General features: G+C 42.2%; 1 protein-coding gene and 1 long non-coding RNA gene across 4 annotated transcripts in view; one reads left to right on the forward strand and one right to left on the reverse strand.

The window, feature by feature from the left end:
* The window catches only part of LOC122178642, a 55,712-nt gene that overhangs the window by 17,227 nt on the left and 15,141 nt on the right, over window positions 1–23,344 (reverse strand). The gene's annotated exons all lie outside the window — the stretch shown is intronic.
* Window positions 581–10,843, forward strand: RBM24 (RNA binding motif protein 24). Of its 3 annotated transcripts, none has more exons than XM_042868895.1 (5): window positions 581–950; window positions 1,407–1,530; window positions 2,543–2,597; window positions 7,804–7,855; window positions 8,764–10,843. In XM_042868895.1, exons 1-5 carry the CDS (start codon window positions 783–785, stop codon window positions 9,061–9,063), a joined length of 699 nt encoding a protein of 232 aa, XP_042724829.1. In that variant the 5' UTR covers window positions 581–782; the 3' UTR covers window positions 9,064–10,843. The 3 variants fall into 3 exon arrangements, with proteins under 3 accessions (XP_042724829.1, XP_042724832.1, XP_042724831.1); XM_042868898.1 differs by having other exon boundaries at window positions 587–950; window positions 8,736–8,970; XM_042868897.1 differs by lacking the exon at window positions 7,804–7,855 and having other exon boundaries at window positions 587–950; window positions 8,736–10,843.

Raw genomic sequence — 23,344 nt, forward strand, 5'->3', positions numbered from 1 at the left:
GGCAGCAAGAGGAGAGAAAGAGGAGGGAAGCAGCTTTACCAATTGCTTTGGCCCTGCGTGCAGAACAATAACAACCACCAGCCCCACCATAACAGTAGTAATGGAAATGCTGCCGGGCCCCGGCTTTTCCATCTTGGGGTGTAAGGCAGGTGATGCGGCTGGGGGTCACCGCCGGCATTTGGTTTGGGATGTAAGCATCTGGGGGCTGCCGGCTCGCAGCGGTGACCCCACAACTCCGCCGGCACTGCTTATCTGCCCAAGCCTGGGGACACGCGCAGACTCCCCGCCGGGCCCTCCGGCAGCAGCCCCCGTTCCGACGGCATCCAGCTGTTGCCGCCAGCTGTGTGCCAGCCCCGGCCGAGCCGCGGCCGTGCGCGGGGGCCGCCCCACCGCGGTCCCCGCCCCTGCGGGAGGAGGAGGAGGAACCGAGAGTGCCCGACCCGGTGGCTTTTAGGGGGGGAGGCCACTCGCCGCTTAGCGCTCCTCCGCCCGCCGCCGCTCCGCCGGGCTGGCCGCTGCCCGGCCGCTGCCCCTCCCGTCCCCGGCACCTACCTCGAGCCCCCCGCGGGCTGCGGGGCTCCGCGCCCGGAGCAGGAGGCAGCTGGGCGGGCAGAAGCAGCGGGGAGCCGCGCCGTGACCGGGTGGCGGGGGGGAGACGGGAGGCAGAGAGGAGGAAAAAGAAGGCAGGAGAACAGGGCTGACTCTGGGAGCGGGTCTCGGCGCCCAGGACCCGCACGCCCCGGCGGCCACGCGTGGGTGCAGAGCTCAGGGCCGGGCGGAAGATGCACACGACGCAGAAGGACACCACCTACACCAAGATCTTCGTCGGGGGCTTGCCCTACCACACCACCGACTCCAGCCTGCGCAAGTACTTCGAGGTGTTCGGCGACATCGAGGAGGCGGTGGTCATCACCGACCGGCAGACGGGCAAGTCCCGGGGATACGGCTTTGTAAGTGCGGGGACGGCTGCGGCCGCCGTCGGGAGAAACTTCTGCGGGGGTCGCTGCGTGGGGAGCGGGAGGGTTTGGAGGATTTTCCTTCTTTCCTTCCTTCCTTTCTTTCTTTTTTCTTTTTGCTTTCTTTCTTTTCTTAGTTTTTTGTTTTGTTTTGTTGGGTTTTTTTTTCCCCCTCCCTGCTGGGCACTTCGGAGAGAGGCGGGGGGAGGATTACTGAAAAAGGAGATGGAGGGCGAATCCCGTCTCTTCTCGCCCAGCCTGTTGCTCCCTGATACGGCCTCGCCGAGGGTTATCTGCTGCCAGCGGAGCTCGGCCCGCACCCTCGGCGGCTGCCGGCTGCCCCGGAGCAGCAAGGCGAGGCGGGGGGAACCCCGGGCGGCTGAACCGGGGCGGGGGACTTCTCCCAGTCGCCCCGAGGGAGAGATCTAACGCGGAGCCTCGCCCCTGAAGGTCACCATGGCCGACAGAGCCGCTGCCGAACGAGCGTGTAAGGACCCCAACCCCATCATTGATGGTAGGAAGGCCAATGTCAACCTGGCGTACTTGGGTGCCAAGCCGAGGATCATGCAGCCAGGTGAGGACGCGGCCCTGCATGCACCTTGGGTTCCTGAAGGGAGTTGAGCTTTGGGAAAGGTAGTGCTGGGCCACACTCCCCTGAAGCGCATTGGGGGGTCAGGTGTGCTTTTGTCTCTAAAGGCAGCACACAGTAACTTTGTGGCTATTTGTTTAAGCACCAAAAGCAACTGGAGATACAATATCCCAAGTTCTCCAGGAGGATTTGCACAGTTCAGATTCTTCATCGGCTATTTCCATTGCTGGGAACGTGGAGGAGCTGACCATTTACAGTATCATTGCAGGGAAAGAGTGGCCTGGGAATGAATCGCTTCGAGTGTGTGTGGTCTTATTAATACCAACAGTATCTTAAAGGAAAGTCCTAAAACAGATGGGAGCTATGGGAAGGATTTTAAAATAAAGTAGCATTTCCCAAGGCCACATCTGAGCCAATCTGATGTCCTTGCCACTTCCCAAAGTGCTGCCTCACACCCTGAGAGAGCTTTGAGCACGGCGCGTGTAAACGTCTGAGCTCTGAAGGTGTTGAGCCCAGGGAGCGCTGTGAGCAGTTCTGTGCCCACACAGGAATGGGATTTTGTGCTTGGGCATTTGGAGAGCAGAAGCAAAGTCAAGGATTTGAACCCCTGCTAAATCCTCATGTGGAGAGGGCTAAGGCTTAAGTCTGTAAAAACAGCACAGATACACCGATGGTTAAAAAGGGCCATATATAGATGGACAGTAAGGACCAGAATGGAGCATAAAATCAAAAGTTAATGAAAACTTTCTACTCGTTATTTAGCCAGAGTCATTCTTCCAAACACCACTAGGGAAGCGTGAGCTTCACTGTTTTAATTTCTGCATGGATGTCTGTGTGTGTGTGTGTGTAGGGACCGATGTATTTTGCTTTCTGGTTTGTGGTTCTCCAGCCTTAGAGACACCACCACTGGAGGCCGTTACCCTGCGTTTGTGTGCGTGTGTGTGGCAAATAGCCAAAGGAAACTCATATGGAGAATGTGATGTGTTTTCCTTGGTAGGTTTTGCCTTTGGTGTTCAGCAGCTTCATCCAGCTCTCATACAGAGGCCTTTTGGGTAAGTCTGTTCAATGGGACCTCAAACAGGGGAGGAGAATTCTTTTTTTTTTTTTTTTGTGGAAAGCAAAAGTATGATCCTTGAAGGCCTCTGGCACTAGCATCCTTATAAACACAGCAGCAGTACTGCAGATTGCAGACTTACAAACGTATGCCTGTAACTGTGCTCTCCTTGTCGGTAACGTTCTGAACGCTGTAGCCGAGTCAAGTTGTGTGGGACGCGTCCCCTCCACCTAAGCAGCCCGGTCCCGTATGACCCTATGATAAAACAAGGAGGTATGACTTTATGCAAGATTGCTGTGCCCCGTTTCTCTTTTTTCAGCTTGACTCAATGTTATTTATCTCTTTCTAATCTGACAGGGATCGTTTACAGTTAAGATAACTGATCAGAAGGATATGATGATAAGAGGTGGAATAGTTCTGTTTGGAATTAAACTCTGTAACCAGTAGACTCAAACACAAACAAGCTAAAATGGTGATTAACGATGCATGTATGTTTTTTTCATATAGTCAATAGACCTCCGTGTGCTTTTTTTCATTTATTTATTACGGTAATGAAGTGGTGTTGATAGCTAAACTGTGTGCTTTTATTTACTCGAAAGAGCTGTAGTGAAGTGGGTTTTTTTTTTGGGGGGGGGGTCTTTTTAATTTTGTTTTTGTTGTTGAGGAGTGACTTTGCCATGGGGAGCAAAGGGCCTTTTTTTGTTTCCTTGCTTTCAAGCTGTAGCTTGTGACTTTTTTAACCTTATTTTGTAGTGAGTGCTAAATGGTGTGACTTCTTGGTTTTTTTTAAGTGAATCAACATATTGCTTGCATGTTCATAATTTTGGGGGGGTTTGTTCTCAGGAGGGGTGTGGAGCTCCTTATTAACAATGTGCGTCCTGTTGGGCTTTCTAATTGGAGATTTTTTCCTTCGGTCTGACTTTAATACGTAGCACATTTCTCCTTTACTCGACTATACTGTTCCTAAGTATCTCTAACTCTTGCTTCCTGTAGGCATTTAATTAGGAGGTGAGGTCTGCTTCAAAATTCCGATACGGCGTCACTTCACTAACGCGCACTGGCTGAGAAACTCATTGCAAAATAATGCATTTGGCTAATTAATGAAAAAGCTAACAATCAAGTAGGGAAAACGTGTCACAACTAGAATAGCTTCATGTAGCGTACCCAGCTGCCAGAAGCAGGAATAGCTTCTCAATAGTTTGCTTCATCAAACCTGTAGGTAACTGCAGGAAAAAGTTTTCCTAGAAGCTTTATGCGCTTTTAGAGGAGAACGTTTGCTCTCCTGAGACACCTGGGGAGGCTGTGGAAAACTTTCTGTCTTTTTTTCTTCTTCCTCTGCCGTACTTTGTTTGACTTCTCTGAAGTGTGAGGGGACGGCAGTGTGTGCGCGGTGCTCAGTGTGTGACGCCAGCACCGAGGAGGGCAGGAGGTGGAGTGCGTGGTCTGCAGAGCTGCTACAGCCCTGCTGCAAAGAGGAACCAGTGAACTGCCCAGGGAGCAGCCATGGAGAGAGTATTTGCTGAGCATAACAGAAAAGGAGAACCTGTGCAATCTGTTGCTGAAAGCACTGTGCAAGTGGAGGGCTCCTTCTTGCTTTCCCTACCCCGAGCCAACAATAGATCATTGAAATCTTGCTTAGGTCAGGGGAATTCTTCCAGCAGGCTGAATAAGGTTTTATTCCTAATGCAAAGTATATAAATCTGAGAAGAGGAATGTTGGTACCAGGGTCGTGTATATATCAAATTAGTCATTTTTAATCCTTGCTTTTTGCCTTTCTTTTGCTATGTACAGACAAAGGAGATTACTAAACCTGCTTCCCCCTGGGAATTTCCAATGGCCTGTGTATTTTCTAAGGGATGTACTTCAAATTAGGAAGGACAGCATTCATTAGGATAAATGAAAACCTTCGTTCTCTATATTCCTTGACAATTCTGCTGGGCTGTTTCAGTGCTTGAATCTACATTTATTAAGAGCTCACTCTCAGATGATGCTGCATGGATTGCACACCTTAAAACCTCTCATCCTCCCATGCAGTTGCACTTAAAAAAAAAAAAAAAAAACATTTTACTCATATGCTCTGTTAAATGGATTGTAGTAATGATTCATTACCAACCCTCTGCTAACTCTTCCACAGAAGCTGCAAAAGTTTTATTTTGTTTTTCCCTATCAATCAGAATGCAGATCAGTAAGGTGCTTCCATACTCCAGGATGGTCAACAGTGTTTTGTCATGATTGCCCACCTAACAAGCAAGAAACTGAAGATAACTGGAGTGTGTTAAATTACTTTACTGAAAGGATGCAGAAATACAGTATTCCAAATTAAATACAGCTTTTATTGCAGTGGAAGGAGCTAGCAACTAGGTTAGCTTCACTGCATGAAGGAAGCTGTTTGGTCACAGGACTGGTTATCTACAGCTCTGTTTTCAGAATTGCTTATTGAAATACTACCCCTGAATTCAATAGGAATTTAAGGAGAGGGAAAAATAACTCTGTCTCCTAAAACAGATTTTCTCATTTTGCTTTCATAATTTTTATTTTACTATTATGGAGGAAAAATATGGGGTTATGCAGAGGGACCGGTGTAGGACATGACTTGTTCTGTCAGAGTTTGTCCCCTTATTTTTTTCTAGAACTTGTAGTGCCTCAATCAAAATGAGGGCATTCCCATTCCCACTCTTTCTAGTAAGACCAGAGTTAAATCTCAAGTTGATAAGGCTGCTATCAAATGGTGAGCTGATACTGCCTGCTTGTTACTGTCTCCTATAGTTCTGTCTCCAGCCAGGCAATTCTGCCTTCCTTAAGAGAGAAGGAGAAGCCCTCTTTTAGTCTGTGGTTGGGAGACATGTGTAGTATCAGAGTACTGCTAACCAGGCTCTAGGGAATGAAGCCAGAACAGTCAGAAGTGAACCTGCAGATTGCTAAATGTCCTCTTGCTGTTACCAGATGCAAATTCAAAAGGGAGCACCTTAAGGGGATGCCTTGGTGCTTCTGTGACCTATTTTTATTATCAGGAAAGCTGTTCATTGACTAAATTCTACTCGGTAGTGATGCTCACCAAACCTTACCATGGTCTGAAGCAAAACATGTCATTCAAAGTTAAATAACCACCTTCTCAATAGCGTAGCGTTGAGATTTCAATTATGTGTTACTAAGGCTGAATTTCTGCATGACACAGCTCTCTGCATTAGTCCAAACTGTCCTTTCCTCTAAAACAATTAGCTGTCGCCTTATTATTGCTTGTAGGATTATTCTGGGAGGTCTTAGTTAAAAACACATCTTCTGTTATAACAACAGGGGAAGTCGTAAGGCACACGGCAGCGTGGAGTCATTTCATTTTGAATATCCCAAAGCTATAGTTGTTGCTAAAGTTAAATGTGGCTTTCCTTTTCCTTTAGTGCAAGAGCTTAAAGCAACAAATAGGTGTTCCAAAATAAAAACTACTGTCAGGAAAGAAAGCTCAAACCATGTGCAATTCCCACACTCTTACTTTCAAGAACAAAGCAGCAGCTTTTATTTAAAATTATTGATACTAAGGATATCCAGAGCTATTAGGCATTGCTTTTTCAACTTTTGACCTGGCAGAGCACTAAAAGCAGTTGGGTTCTGAATGGCCAGGCTCTGCACGTGCTGGCCTCTGCAGTAGGTAGAAATTGACTTTGGCCATATAAAGCCGTTTCAGTCGACTCAAAACAGTTGTAGCATGACAGATGATCAAAAATAGCCCCAGTGCAGCTTACGCTGTCAATCACCACGTGTGAAATGGCACGGTGGTGAGGAGCCTGCCTGGGGTTTATGTTTGTTGTAGGGTAAGATGTGGCAAACGGGTCATGTTTCATAACTTCACCACCTGTTAGTTTCTTGGCTTAATGAAACAAGTCATAAGAGTTTAAGTGGGAGCACATGTATCTTTCTGTCTTGTTCAAGGATCCGATCGAGTGTCCTAATGTCCTAAGAAAATTCTAGTAACATCAGTTGCAGACAACACGAGCACTTAGATAAGCCTTCTTGCTGAACCATTTCTGTTAGGACTATTCTATTTCATAAATGCCGTACATAAAAAGTCTTGTGATGTGATGTTGAATGGGCTCTTACATGATGCAGAAGGGGCTCTCTTTAAAATCGTTTTCATTCCTCTTTATTTAATACTTAAAAACATGATGTTATATTTATTGAAATTTTCCTTGGCTGGTGACCAATACGAAACGCATGCTCTTGCTCATCCATCTTGTATGGGGAGCTCAGGTAATGATGTGTATTTAAATGCACAGAGCCAGCTTAAATATGCTTCAAATGCAGTTCTGGCTAATCACATCATAAATTAGGTGAGTTTTAAAAACCCAACTTATTGTTTTATCTTATGCTTTCTTTCCTTTCCCATCCCTATTTGTCATTCTCTCTTTTTTTTTTTTCCATTTCTCCCTTCATCCAGTAGGAAGTGAATTCCATTGACACGCTGGGTTTTTATGAGTGCAGTGTTCCTATTCACGCCACTGAGCTCTTCTTCTTCTTAAGAAAGAAAACCAGGCTGTTCCAAAGTCCGGTTTTCATGTATTTTATACTATTTCTTTGCTATGAATCTAGGTGACAGTGCCCCTTCTGACTGAAATGCTTCCTTGTTGACCATTTAGGTAAATCTTGATGTCATTTTAAAAATTAAAAAAGCAAAAAAGCTTTCCATTAAAACTTACAATTGGAGGACACTGTGTACTATTGCAGGTTGCATCTATGCTACAGTGCACTAAAAGGCTGGTGCAGTCTTCAGAGTTGTCTGTAAAGGTAAATTTCATTACTAAATAGCTGTAAATTTGCACAAGCAGTTTTATATAAAACTCACTTTCTGGAAATGAGTTCGGAATGTGAAGGACTTCCCAGTGAAAATCCAGATGTGAGACAAAGCTATGGATTTTAAATGAAAATTATATCAGATGCATCATTTTAATAAACTGTATTATGTGATCAAACACAATTTTGAGATGAATTTGTGTGTACACTTCTCTTGTGGAGAAGATGTGAAGAAAGTGTGTGTACTGATTTGTTCAGAATGGTTATTGCTTAAGCCATACATTTGTTTGGTCTTTTTGTTTGCTTGTTTGGTTGTTGTTTTTGTTGTTTTTTTTTTTTTTGCTTTTGTTAAGCACCAGATCTATTTAGACTTAATCCTATTCCCACCTTCCAAAAAACTCTATGCTGTATGTCTTGCATAGAAATAAACAAGCTGGCACAAAACAGGACAGCAGTGGCCTGATAATCAAACAGGTTTGACCCTTGTGTCCTTATGAACTTTTTAAAAGTGTGATGCACATGTACTTAGGAGTCACTGTTATGGATTTTAATAGCATCCATGTAGCTTCCCTCAATGGCCTCTTGTGACGGAGTGAGCTGCACTATAGTTCGTTTGGAAAGTGTGATTCTTGCTGTGTTTACCACACTTGTGAACTTTATTTAAACTCTTTTGTCGCCTGTGTTGGTTTTTTTTTGTTTTTGTTTTTGTTTTTGTTTTTGTTTTTGTTTTTATTCTTATTTTTAATAAGGGTGACTGAGGTTGCAGAGAAATTAATGTGTGCTGAGTCTGCATAGCAACTTAAGTAGGGTTGCCACAATACACCTTTCTTCCCTGCTCCCCCCCAGAACACTTTACGTAAACAGGGCTAAGCTGTTTTGTTGCCTTATTGGCCATTGTCAAACAGCGAGGCTGTCAAACCGCCGTGTTACTAATAATAACAGTACTCACAGGAAATAATTTCACTAAGAGGCAAGTAGTTCGGCGACAAGCAGGATCGCGAAAACCACTTGAGGTGTTTTGAAAAACAAATGCTGCAATCGAGCCTCCTCCTTCAGAGTTGCCTTAAACTGACATCAGTAATCCTGGGCCTTCTAAAGGGTTTGATAACATCCCACGTAACATCCTCAAGCAACATTAAACGCTCCTGTTTAACTCGGCTATAAGGCTGTGCTTCAGAGCAACTCATGTTTTCAGGCCAACCAACTGATAACCGGTCTGTTCCACCCAGTTATTGTGGCAACCCTATGCACATAACAACAACTAAATTGAGTTTGTCTGACTTCGGAGTATGGATACGACGCTTAGGCGCTAACTCGCCTACCACCTCTGACTCCCTCTCCCATCTTTCAACAGGATCCCAGCTCACTATGTCTATCCACAGGCTTTTGTGCAGCCCGGAGTGGTAATTCCCCACGTTCAACCCGCAGCAGCCGCCGCTTCCACTACGCCCTACATCGATTACACCGGAGCTGCCTACGCCCAGTACTCGGCGGCGGCCGCCTATGAGCAATACCCGTACGCCGCCTCTCCGGCCGCCGCTGCCGGCTACGTGGCGGCGGGGGGCTACGGCTACGCGGTGCAGCAGCCCATCACCGCAGCAGCACCGGGGACGGCGGCTGCGGCGGCTGCGGCTTTTGGCCAGTACCAACCCCAACAGCTGCAGACGGATCGTATGCAATAGCAGATGGACTCCCGAGGGAAGCTCGTTCTTTCTCTTCCTCTTTTTGGCCTTCCAGTATAAGTAGTTAATCAGAGACGATTGATGTTAACTAAGGAGCTTTAAGGAAAGCGACGCTATTGCGAAACTAAAGAGTTTTTATTCCACTGTCTTCATACAGTATGCATCCAAATCTTGTTGTTAGAGGGGAGGGGTAGTGCGGCATGGCTAGTTTCAAGTATCGATCCAGAAGAAAATGGGGAAAACATACTGTACTGTCATGAAAGAGTGGCAGGAGTAGCAATGGGACTTTGTATTTTAAAAGAAACGAGAACCAAAAAAGCAAAGATGTATTTTTACAGTATCAGGGAAGCAAAACTGCCTTTTATAAGTGAGAAAGTGGTATTCAAAAAGTTCGAACCAGGGGAAAAAACTGAGTCAGCAATATGTAACCTTTATCCATTTAAGAGGAAACAAGCTTAAAGCACTGATTGTCCTGTGTAGCTTTCAGAAGCTGTCTTCGTGAGATGGCATCTTCCCACCGTTTCACTAACGGGCATCGAACAACCCAAGGAAGATGGCCTGCTAGTAAGATGGCGGACAGGCACCAAAGTTATTTTCTTATCTGTCCTCTGGATGAGTGGAACTATGGAGCAAGTGATGTGGAAGTAAGGGGTGCAACAGCTGTAGAGACAATCAATAACACAGACAGTTCTGGACAGAACACATCACTCATGCTCATGTGATGAGCTTGTCACATCCTAATCCCTCGCCCCATCCTGTTTCACTTTTGGGAAACTTTAACTGCTGGTGTCAGCTATTCTGATTCTAAAATAGGATCAGCCCTTTACTACAACAGCCTTCTCTTTCTATTTATTGCATCTATTCGTAACTTGTGAATAAAGGCAGGAAGAAGCTTAATGAATTAAAACTTTTAAGAACTGTTTTAAGGGAATTTTCTTTTCTGAAACCATTTGTACGATTTTAATATCTATTTCAGGACTATATTTAAAATATTTATTAGTGAACGTACATTACACAAGGCAACTTTTGTTACCAAGACTGCAGTTCTTGAAGGGTTAATGGTATGTGATTTATACTGTGCCTTAATTGTTATGCTATTTAAAAAGAAATATTTATTTTGAAAGTTTTACTATGCTGTGCTCTAAAGAAAGCAACTTTAGATGTGACACTGTATAATTATGTATTCATCTCATGGCATAAATTATTCAGTAGACTTAGATGTAGCATATTAAATATTAACCTAATTAACTAAGGATGTTGACTTGGATTTATTTAAATTCAGTATGTGCACTGTATGAGGGTACTCTTAAATTAACACTTTTTTTTTTTAGGTTTTTACATTAAATATTGCTAGTTCATTCTTTTTCCCTCTAATAGTTCTTCATGTAGACCTCTCAAGTACATTAGTGCAGTTTTCTCACTCATCTGTATGTAGACTGACTATTTTTCCCTTTGCTAGGAAATGCTGCTTTACATTGTCCTGTGAAACTACAATACTTGCAATTTTTATTCTTGACCGAAATGGAATTTAATATTTTACACTGTATTGGATTTTTTTATACTTGAACAATTTCATACAAGGGAAGACAGGATAGCATTTTTATGGACTTTTATCCAATGTCACTGGATTTATTTTAAGTATTCTGAGTACTAGCCAGTGTTACAATGTAGACATGACTCTTCTGTGCATATTATTTATTCAGTATGTATATTGCTTTACAACATTTCAGATCTTTTAATCAATTCACTCATATTAAAAACAATAAAAGATGTCGTCGCATCTTGTCTCTTGATGTCTTTGCTCAAATTGTCTTAGATCGTGTCTAGCTAAAATTGGGGGCCAACCTTTTATATAATTTTCTTGGTCTGTGGGCTGAACATTGCAGTGTCTTCAAGTCTACAAACTGTAAACTGTATTAAATAGAAGAAACTCTACAGAGAAAATGGAGAAGATCCATCTTAAAGGTTATCGTAAAATAACTGAGTGTAAGGGACTCTGGAAGTTCACCAAATCCCAGACCAGGTTGTTCATGTCTTTGTACAGTTTAGTCTTAAAATCCTCCATTCAGAGACTGCAAAACCCCACTACGTCAACCATTTCATTGCCTAATTGTCCACATAGTATCTTTTTTTCTTTTCCTTTTCCTTTATGTAGCCCAAGCCTCCCTGATTATTTATGACCTTCATCTCTCATTGTTTGGCACAGAGCCCAACCCTATCTTCTCAGTAACCTCCACTTAGCAACTGGAAAGTTGCCGTTCTTTTCTGTGGGCTGGACAAGCCCCATTGCCTGAGCCTCTGCTCTTAAATTTCATGCTTCAACCCCCAGCCATCTTTCTGTTCTTCCAATGGATTCATTAGGGTTTATCAAAAGCTTTCATATGCTGGGGAAGTCAAGACTGGACTCACTCTGCCAGATGTGATCTAATGAGCACTGAGTGAAAGGGAATTACCAATTCCCTTCATCTGCCACCTGTGCTGCTGTTCATATGGTTTAATGCACTTTCACTGCTGCCAGGCTTTGCCACTAACTCACACTCAGCCCAACACAAGGCCTTGCATGCCCTTTCCAGCAGAGCTGTTACCAAGCCAGCCATGCCTTATAAGCCTGTGCAGGGTCCTTGTCCATCTGAGATGCAGGATGCTACATTTGTCCACACTGCATTTCATGGGGCTCCTGTTGGCCCTGTCCTCCAGCAAACATGAATCTCTCTGAATGGCAGGCCGGATCTCAAGCACATCAACTACACCATCTATTTGGTATCATCATTGATAGCCTGAAAGTACTGCATCCTGCCTCTGCATCTAGGTCATTGACAAAGACATCAGGCAGGACAATCCCTGTGGAATTCAATTTGCAACCAACTTTCAGGCACAGTATGATTCTGAACATCAATCTGGTTGGAATTTTGCCCATCCAAACTGAAACATCTGAAATTGAATACAAGGATTCTGTGTGAGACTGCACAAAAAGCCTTGCTAAACTCAAGGTAGACCTCTGCTTTCCCCTCATCCACAGTGAACTCATTTGATCTAGAAGGTCTGGCATAATTTACACTTGTAAATTCATGCTGACCTTTCCCAATTACTACCTTCTTCTTCATGTGCCAATAAATGACTTCCAATATTGCCTGCACCGTGACTGTCCCAGAAACTGACTGTCCTGCAGTTTTCTGGATTCTCCTTGCCCCACTGAAGATGGGTGCATTACCTGCCTTTCTTCAGTAATGCAGATCCTGATCTCTGTACCCTTCCAAAGATAGTGAGCAGCCTCACAATGGCAACATCCAACCCTCCTATTACCCATAGCTGCAGTTCATCTGGGAAGTGAATTAAATAATGGAATCAAAAAATCATGATGCAAGAAACCTTAAAGACAATCCATTTTTAATCCCCCCTGCCAGAGGCAGGATTGTCACCAACTAGATCAGGCTGCCAGGGTCTCATCCAACCTAGCCTTGAATGCTTCTGGGGATGGGGCATCCACAGCTTCACTGGGTAACCAGCTCCCATGCCACTCCATCCTTTTGAGTAAAGAATTTCCTCCCAATATATCATCAAAATCTCCACTCTCTTAGTTAAAACCATTCTCCCTAGTACTATTACTAATGCAATGTGTAAAAAGTTGGTGTCTCTCCTATTTTTAAGCTCTCTTCAAGTACCGGAAGGCTGCAGTGAGGTGACTCTGAGCCTTCTCTTCACCAGATTGAACAATCCCTGCTCCCTCAGTCTGTCTCTGTAGGAAAGATGTTCCTCTGATCATCTCTGTGGCCATTTTCTGGGCCTGCTCCAACAGCTACACATATTTCTTGTGCTGGTGGCCCCCTGTACTCCAGACCTCACAAGGGCAGAGTAGAGGAGGACAATTACCTCCAGCCCAGGATACAATTGGCTTTCCAGGCTACAAGCACACATTGTTGGCTCACACAAAGATTTTCATCCAACAGGACCCTTTAGTTCTTCTCTGGAGGGGTGCACTCAGTGAGTTCTCCTAGACAGTGCACATAACTGGGATTGCTACAACCCAAATGCAACACCTTGCACTTGGCATAGTTGAACCTCATTAGGTTCTTGAGGGCTCACTTTTCAAGCATGTCCAGGTTCTTTTGGATGGCATTCCTTCCTTCTGCTTTATCAACTGCACCACTCAGCTTGGTGTGTGTCATCAGAAAACTTGTGGAGAGTACAAGCAATCCTCCTACCCAGCTCATTGATAAAGATGATGAAGAGCACTGACTGCAAGAAAGACTTCCGGGAGACACCATTCAACACTGGCCTCCACCTGGACATTGACTGCAATCCTCTGGCTGTGACTGTCTACCCAATTCCATTTTCTACTCTCTTCTACCATTTCCCCTTCATGATCTTCCCTAGAGAAGGTCTGTCTACAGGACACAGTATCAAGTAAGAATTAAAACCAGACACACCTGTCCATTTCCTGTGGAAGGAAAAGGAGAGCACAGATGTCTCATGAAAATATGCGGTACAGTAAAATCTTGCTTAATCTAGGATAAGGAAGACATCTCTGCCCTACACAGATACACTCCTGCCAAATCTGGGACCTTCTCTGGTCTCCATTCAGAGATGACTGATAGCCCAGGGTGGGGTGTGACAGGCAACGATTGCTACCCAGGGCAGGGGCTGTGCTGAGGTAAGCCACAACAGGGACAGAGTAAGCTTATGATTCAATTTACAGAGGTGAGTTGTATGCTGGCTCTGTAACTTGACAACTTAAATAACCTCAGCAAAAATGTACACGTGTAAGTTCTACTAGCAAACCTAGCTTTGGACACGCAACACAAATGCTACCTTATTCTTGCTAAATGTGTAGATGTACAGGCCTCTGGATATGAAACACATATCAGTAACATTCCACATACATGAAATGGAAATAGTTCATGTTACCAGGACATAAAATAACTGAGAAACAACAACACTTAATTGTGAAGTGCTAATACTCAGCAGAAATGTTAGCATTTTACTTGAGGGATGGCATATAAGCAAGCAGCAACAAGTTGCATACAAAAAAACTTACAGTTCTGTTACCAAAATCTTCAAAAGAGATTTGACATGAAAAAGTGACCAGTGCCGAGCTCCTTGCAGAGTGGGATGGAGAAGCTGAAACTAGGAACACGTTTGTTCAGCAGTGTGTAGATGAAAAAGGTGTCATGCCTTGAAATGTTGCATGTATGAGCTGAAGCTGCTAGAACTGCAATTTTTCTGAATGTTTGCATTTTCCTAATAACTTGTGAACATGGCATTACTAGTGTTCATTGCATCTATTATTGTTGGATTTTTAAAACAAGTGAAAGGAATATATTAGGATTAAAATAAAATGCAACCATTCAAAGCACCCCTCAGCCTTGCTAATCAGACACCGAGCCTTTTCAAATTGAGCAGTTCCCCAGTTCTGCTCAAAACATGCAGCCTATTGACTAGTAAGGTTACATAAGGTGTGCACTAAAAGTTTACATCCAACTATTATTCCAAGTGTATCCTGCAAACAACAAGGAAATGCTCTTCTAAACCAGTTTATTACTTCATGCCACCATACTACTAGATGTAAGGGTCCCAAGGCACAGATTCTTTGTATTATTTATATTAAATATACTACATTTAGCAAAACCAAGCAAATACGTTAAGAGTAGCTTTGAAAATAGTACAGTTATGGATGAATTTACATTCTGCATACTGTGAATGATGACTGGGCTTTGGGAGTTTGTGTTTGTGGTTTTTTTTTTCCCCTAAAGCCCAGTCAAAAATTATGAGAACAAATAAGCTTGACAAAGTGCCAAAGAGTAAAGAGAAAACTGCAACTACACCAGTGCTCAAGCATGCAGATATGCACACAGAACAATTATCTCCTTCTCTCCACTTGAGGAAAACAAACTCCTTTTCCCAGTTCAGTGTGCCAACTTTGCTGTGATAAGCCCCAAATATGTTTAAATATTAGCTTACAGTATCATTATTTTTGACCTAGTCAGTCTCGGATTAAGGGAAAAACCCACCAAAGTCTGCTTCATCACCAAACATCTAAAAGTCAGGGGTTGCAGAAATCCAAGTTAATTGGTGAGAGGTCTCTGAGACAGATACACTCTTTAGCTCCATGTAACCATGTTAGTCTTTGGACAAGACTTCATAGGCGTGCCTGCTACTTCTCCCTCTAAATGTGGCTGTGGTGGGCCTTAGTTCTCCACTTTCAAACAGAGCAAGGGCTCTTGTAGGTGCCGATGCACTTCCTGCTTAAGAGCGGGTAGAATGTGTCAGTTACAGTAAGACAAGCCTCCAGTCTTTCACCTCAAACTTATTTGAACTTTAAGAAATCTGGGGGAAAAAAAAATCTTTACAAAGGAAGCCTTCATACCCACAATTCATCTTCTGAATTTATTTACTTCATTTGAGACCAGAGCAAAAAATGTCAAAATGGCAAAACTGACATAGGAAATAAGAAAAGCTCAGTGATTCTTCTGCCTGCCATTCATTTGTTAATAGAGCTTTGTCACTGAACTTGCAAAGGCTGCAAATCAATCTTTAGGACACTTTTGAAGGAAAGTTTTTATCCGCCACATTTATTGTTAGGTTTTTTGGTGGTTGTTTTTTTTTTCCTGGTTTGTAGAAATGAGAAAAATAAGAACACAGCTCAGAAAAATAATATTAAAAATAAAAATAAAAATCAGTGTTTTGTTAATTTTAAAAAATAGCTAAAACTATATTTAAAAAATCATAAATTCTTTAAAAGAAAATATCCCTGCATTAAGAAAGTATTGGAGCAGAATGTCCTGGTTTTTCCTGACATGAGCCATTACAATTGAATAGTTTCCAAAAGAGTTCTGCTTCAGTATACTTTCCAGCTGCTTCAAAGGGAGGACTGATTACTTGCTCAAGGCTGTGGATGCCATACTGATGCCAAAAATTAGGATTCCCAAGCTATTTGCTCAAACCACTGGAATTCTTCTCCTAATTTGATCACTAGCAATATTTCTGAATGAAAACAGAAACAAGGAAAATGTAGAGGCAAAGATTATTCTCAGACAAATGAAACTCCAGTAGGAATACTTTGGTCAGGCAGTTTGGGAATATTTTATACAGATAAGTGAACACTGCTAAGAGGAAAAAAAAAAAAAGCATGAACATAAATAATCCAGTTGTTGTGCAAGCTTTTTTTGAAGCATCCAAGCTTTTTCAAATGATGGTCAGTCTCTATTATAATGTAATTTCTTTATCAGTGCTAATGATGCCTTAAATTGGGCTGGCCTCTGAGCAGTGTTCTTTCTTCCACAGAAGATGGGAGATGGTAAGTGGCATATCAGTGTGATAAGGGATGTCCACTGCCTGTGTTTTTCAACACACAGTTATGGAGCAGTGCACGTTTCTAGGCATAAATATATTTTACATACACTACTTAAGGAAGAAGTGGTCTTCATAAATCAAACATTAGGTAATTACAGTATGCAAATTTAAGCATTATTGTTTCCCAAATTTCATCAGTATTACCTTCTTTGTTTATTAGTGAATAATTTTATCAATTAAATACACTCTTTTCTCATTTTCTGTAAAGTGCATCCTTTCACTAACTAGAGTGCCACCATAATTTATGTTCTTCATGTAACAGAGAATATAAAGAACTTCAGACTTTATTCTTCTATAAATATCATCAGTTCCACTTACCCTACTGTATCTTGAGACTGGTTTTCCACTGACCTTATCAAGAGCAGCCATTTTCCTGCCTACTCTAACAGCACCTGGAATCTTACCAAAAGAAATCAGAACCCGGTGTAAAGCTTCAGGAGCAGTGGCTAAGTGTGAAAACAGGAGCGTGTCCTTCAGCCTTCAGAGGACTTGTGTGGGGAGGGAGCTGGTCCTCTTGGGGCTGTTTCAGCTCAGCTGAAGGCATGCAAAGGGCACACAACAGTTGAAAGGCTCCCTTGTGTGAATGCATTGGTTTAGCTTAATAAAGGCTAAGCAAAGGGCAAACACGACTGCACTGTAGTGACTCTCTAGGGTAGAAAATCTTGGTGCTCAGTGGAACTTCAGAAAACCAAGCTGGCTTCAAAAGCTCTGTCCTCTGCTTAATGCACTCTGTAACGCAGCACCTTGATCTGACCCCACTTGTGGTAGCAGTGCTTGACAGCAGTTCTCCAAGAATAAGGGTTGCATAGACAGTGTCTGCGGAGGAGATCATGGCATCTGGCTTTCCTAAACTCAGAGAATGGCAGTATTAGGGAGAAGCAGGCATTGTGTCTACTCTGCCTTCTGCAGTATGTAAGATATGGCTTACGTGACAACAGCACTGTATTAAAGGTATTTTGTTCCAGGAGGGCTGCTTGGCTGCTAATTACCACAGCTATTGCTGCAGAGAGCAGAATAGCAAGCTTTGGGCACAATGGAGATGGGCTTGATACCCTAGGACTGCAGCCAGGGCCCAGACTGAGAGCAGAATATCTGCAAAAATCTGAGGGATTTGCAGGAGGTCAGAGAGGTTTATTTTATAGGCTGGAAGTACAGTCTGTTCAGTGCCCATGGAAGTGCTATTGCTTGCAAACATAAGAAAGTTTTCATGTTTTTTTTCTTTTTTTTACATTTACTGTGGTATTTTATGTGCTTAGCATGATGGGACAATTGTTCAGAGTTTTAAATCTAATCTTTCATGTCTTTACTGGTTGAGTAGTAATGAGTGTAATTTTTGCCCATTTGTTGACACATGAAAACAAATGTGCCAACAGGAGAATATTTTTTAGTGGGATATTACCAGATGTAGGCAGGGTTCCTGCGAAGTCCCAGGTTCTGCCAGTTGCACTGGTAGAAGATTTAATGATAACATTTGGCTTTAAATTCCTACATCAGCAATGACCTCAAAAAAAAACAAAACAAAACAAAAAAGACAAAAAAGAAAACCAAAAAACCCCAAAACCCATAGCTGTTTGACTGCATCGTTGATAGATCCTGTTATTTAGAAGATCTTTGCAAGAACATCTGGCTCCTCCAGAGAACTCAAAATGCTGAACGAAGCAAGTTGCAGGTAAACCTACAAACATCGCTTTGCTCTACGAGGCATTGACTTGCTATAAAATCTGTACCGCAGCAATACATTCCAACCCTTGCATGGCTATGGTGGTAGGATAATTCTGCTGCTCACTATGATACTATCAGTGTTGAAATCTCTCATGCTGCTCCCATTTCTGGGAAGTGGTAGAAAGCACTGCATCCAGGGATTTGGGGACATGATACTGAGTAAGATCATTCAAAGAGAAGCATCTGGGGGAGAAATGTCAACTATGAAGTTGGAGGACTGTAGTCCACATAATGCAGCCACTTAAGCACATCTCTAGTTTGTAGGCTTCATGGAAGCTTGTCTGGATTTACGTGTTCATGATCCTACTATATGAGGTTCTACAAATTCAGACCTTCCACCACTGCCTCATTTCAATTCAAAATAAAACTAACTGTTCTTCCTTCTACAATTGAAACCTATCCTTTTTCTCAAGTACTATGGTGACAGAAACCTGAAGAGCCTTTTTAGGGAAATCCTTCTAAGTCACCAGGTGGTGCAAAGCCACTGGCAAAGATCTTCTTAACCTATAGGCTGGAAAGCTGGACATTTAGAAGGCAGAGTTATTTCAATTATCATAGGCAATACATTGAAAAAACAGATGGACTCTGCCTCCCTCATTATTTCTCAAATTGACTATCTCATTTCTCTCCAGATAAGTGCACCTGCACTCATTTCTCATAAACTCACTTTCTAAAAATAGAGGCCATCTATATTTACACAAGAATGCAAAATAATAAATTGCCTTGTCTGCTGCTAATCGTGGAGAATATGAGGAGTTCAGCACACATGGAAACTGAAGTTTCTTTTTGCAAGAGAAAGAGAAAGGTATTGCAAGAAATTTACTGAAGCGTTACAAGTGCAACATTAGGTCATACATGTGAAATTTTGAATCAGTTTATGCTTTTGGTTAAACGTTCCTGTTACGGGAATGTAGGGTCAAGGTTTTCCAAAACAAAAGATTATCTTTTAAATACACAGTCAAAGGCTTTCAGGTATCTGAAAAGTTAATGCAAATTCTTTCTTTAAAAATAATTAACCTGCACTGTGAACATTACTTCTCAGTCATTTCAAGCATTTTTCCCTATGCCAGACACACGTAGCTTTCCTTGGCAAAAGTTCTATTTCTCTGTGTCTCATGTGATACTTTATCAGATTTGACTGTAAGTTTTCTGACACAAACCTTTTCCTTTAAGTATTACTATATGCTACATAATGTTATATTTCACCAATAAGTGGTAATCATTCAAGCCTCTATCATAAAATGTTTGATCAAATATACTTAATTTGCATTTTATACCCTCTGCCTCTTACAATTTGCTCAATTATTTTATTATTCTGTGACTTTACCTTCATGACCTCCAAAACAGCTGCTGCAGCTCTTCTCTGCTAGGTCGGACACAGCAGTGCAGGTCAGGCAGCATGAAAGCTGTCAAAAATTTGCTGCCTGATTAGGTTTTTGTTGCTGCTGTTGTTGTTGAAAAATAATTATTGACTGCCTCCATTCCCTTTTTCACTTTCTTTCCATTCTCTCTGCCTGCTAGGCTTCAAGCTGAGACCAGGCTCTCTAACATTTTCTAGTTCATTGGAGGTCATTAGCAAACAGCTTCAGAGAAGCTAGACAGCATGTTTGCTCTTTTCATGGTGCTGTATTTCAGTTTTTGATGGGACAGAATCTCTTAAGATCTTCTCCTGTACTCTTCTTTTCACATAAGCTCTTTGTTCCTAATGATACAGGAAAGATACTCTCATACTGTCTCTTGCTTTTGTGGCTGAAAAACAGCAGAGCCACAATTTCAAAGGTAAAGAACACACTGCTGCTACAAGCTCCTGTATACAGACATTGGCATATGTCTTTACATCACTGATGCACTCACCCAGATTGGATTCAAGTATATGACCAGGTGCTTTACTGTCTACATATGCGAGTAAATTAAAAGCTGTATGTATAATAAAATACATGTACAATGCATAAAGCCTTAAAAAACTGTCCCATTGTACATTCTTATAGTTTACTTTCTGAAGTCACCATGTTCTTATTACAAACTTGTTTTAGACCCCGCCAAATTCTAGAGACTGACAGACCATTCAAGCCTGCCAAATTCGCCTCCTCCAGATTGCTCTCTGGAATACAAATCTATCTAAATCTAACAGATCCTACCAATAACGTGTTTTGAACAATTGAAATCAACTGCCACCAGCACACTTTCTTCAAGTGGAATGGTATTCCAATGAAAGGCATTCACATGCCAAATGATTAGTAGGGAGCGTCTTGATAAGGTCAGGAAATACAAGACAAACTGCTAAAGCAGTAGCTTAAGAGACTACTAACAAGTAAACAATATTTTTCAGAGCGACCTACTTTCTGTGGAGGAAAGAACCAAAAACTGAAAGATCAATTCAAGATGGAGGGAGCAGAAAAGGACTCCTGGAGATCCTGCAGAAAGGGTTCGTTTGTGAAAACAAGACGAGATTATGGAAGCAGACCAGCAAAAAGAAAAGATTAATTAATTCACTCTTTCAATAGAGTTAACAGAATTTGCATATCCATTCCTGTCTCAGAAGCTTTGGAATTCTGTTCTTCTCCAGCTGTTTTTCTTATCATTGTGGCATGCTTTCTCTTCTCACGTAGGACCACTTAGCTCTCAGATTCTCTCTTTAGCAGACTGCTGGCATCTTTCAGCTGCTCTCAGGCCTTCTCTTTTACATCTCCCAGCTGCCTCTCTTACCCCTCACAACATTACTGGCCCACTCATCTTGTGTATTTTTTTAAAATCATTTCCAGCTGCCACATTTGTGCTCTAGATACTTTTCATTCTCTCTCCCCCTCAGAATATGTCACTCTGCAGTGTTTCTGGGGGCTAATGGGATGACAAAAGTTTCCAAAGCCTCTTTCTGTCCCAATAGGAATTTCATTCAAATCCTTTCAAGATTTTCATGCACCCAACTCAAAAATCTGGGGGGCTATTTGTCAGTGCTGGGGAAGAGAAGGGCTGCTAAAATCCCTAAGGTGCTACAAACACATCAATGATCAGATAATGAAATCTCACCTCCTGCTGTCTCACACATCTCACGCATCATGCTCTCTGGACTCTAAATAGTGCCCAAGCTCCCACAGTACGTATGAAAGTTCTGAAGTTCAGAAGAAATCCCAGGTTACAGTGTAGAATCTCTTGCCCAATCGTGTCCAGATTATTAAGTTACTCTTGCAGACTGCAGGCTCTGGGCCGAGGAGGAAAAGGCTTTATGTGTTTTTAAGAAACACTACACTTCAGTACATGTGAATCCTTTGACTTTCACAGTCAAGAAACAAACTTTGTAAATCAATTCCTCTTACCTGTGTAAATGACAGTTTAAACACACACTTGGTGGCTATTCTTACACTGTTTTGCACTTTAAGAAATGGGTAACGCTTTCATTTTATCTTGGTTTTGCAAAATTTCATACCAAACTTATGTGACTATAGAAAAACTTCATTACCATCTAATTAAATTTACTCAATTTTAAATTTCAAAGCTATTAGACCTTCTTTCCTCCAAAACTTTGGCAAAAGCCAAATGAAAATATGGCTGGGAGAGGTGCTTAAATATTATGGAATCTTAATCGGGCCTTCTATAATCTCCCCTTCAACAATGTCATTTGAATAAACATACAAGAAGGTTCAGGAAAGGATATTTATACTCATAAATCCTGATAGAAGCTTAGATTTACCCACTGGAGTGTACTGGCTGAAGCACTTTCTCTGCAACAGGTGCCCACAGTCCAAAGATGAGCCAGGACAAAATGTGTTGGCATCCAGCACTTGCTTTGAAATAGGTCACAAACTTGGAAAATCCATTTATAAACATCGCAGCAGACTGCAGAAAGGGAATATATTTGGAACTGCCCAGGGAAGGAACCCTCCTCTGTCACTATGCAGAAAGGCTCCTGTCCTCATCTTCTCTTTCTCTTGCTGAATCTCCCATCACAGGCAGAGCGAAAAAGGATTTTGGATCTGCTTGTTTTAAACGATTAGAAGGAAAAAGAAACAGTCTTCTTAGGTTTCTTAGGAAAAATATCAGTAGGAGTGTGCAGTTTAAGAGCTGATTTAGTTAGCGCAGTGGCTGGGAGAGAAGCAAACATAAAGCTGGCAGGGCAAAATAGAGGAGAGGCTGGAAGAAAGATTTTAAAGAGCATCACAGACATTTGGACACAGCGTCCTCCAGGGTACAGTGAAATAATTTAAAGTTCTCCAGATACCTTCAAAGACCTTTAGATCAGGTCTTGTGATCTTGTATTCAGACTAGAGGGCTTAAGTAAAGCGTATTAACAAGCACTTTCAAACACACCTTAGCATGGATGGAGTCAGGACAGCTTTGGGTTCTTCACAGCATACATGATTGTTACCCAACCTGAGAACACAGACACGAGGTTCCTTTCCAGCTGGGTTTCTGGTATTCCCAAAAACCTTCTCTGATGATTTTGAAAGGATTTACAAGTCAGCTCATGAAACAAAGGAGAATCAAATTCCACAATTAACTAGGAAGTCATCTAGCACACACAGCTCTCTATACCTGCCAAGTACTAATGCTACTCTAAAAAGAACCCTATTATAAGAAATGGCGTTATTTGGATTAGACTAAGCTGAGGTTGCCTGGTTCCAAAGAAACCAAATAGGACTGTGACACAGCACTCTCTACTTTCCACATGAGATCACCAGATATATTTGACAGAGATAAACGAGAATGGGATTATATATTCAGTATACAAACTACAGCATCACCTTCTATAACCAGGCTAACATCAAATTAAAAGGCAAAAATAGGATCAAATGTTTTCCTTCTTTAAAAAAAAAAAAAAAAACAAACATCACAAACACAACAGTAAGAGATATGCCCTCTCCTTCCTCCAAATGTGTCTTCCCCTTCTTGTCCTCTCCTTAAGGCAATCATCACACAAGTACTGTGCCATTGCCAACTACTACAATTTTGTGTACTGTATTTTACAAGTGCTGAATACTATGATCTGACAGAAAGCAGAAATTGTGTCCAATAGAGACACAGTAATTTCCACAGGCCTGACTTTATTCTAGGAAAATTAGCTTGCTCCCTGGATATAGACAAGAGATGCATAGATCCTCTGAGTTACTCTTGAAGGAGCTTCTTTTGGATGCATGGAAAAAGAGGTAAGGGGGATGAGTTCATCTATGGTAAAGCTTGCTTCTGAGGATTCTCCATCAAGTTCTGTTTGCTT

Source organism: Lagopus leucura, unplaced genomic scaffold (genome assembly GCF_019238085.1).
Source record: "Lagopus leucura isolate 7727_CA_CO unplaced genomic scaffold, USGS_WTPT01 Super-Scaffold_100002, whole genome shotgun sequence".
Classification (NCBI taxonomy): Eukaryota; Metazoa; Chordata; class Aves; order Galliformes; family Phasianidae; genus Lagopus; species Lagopus leucura.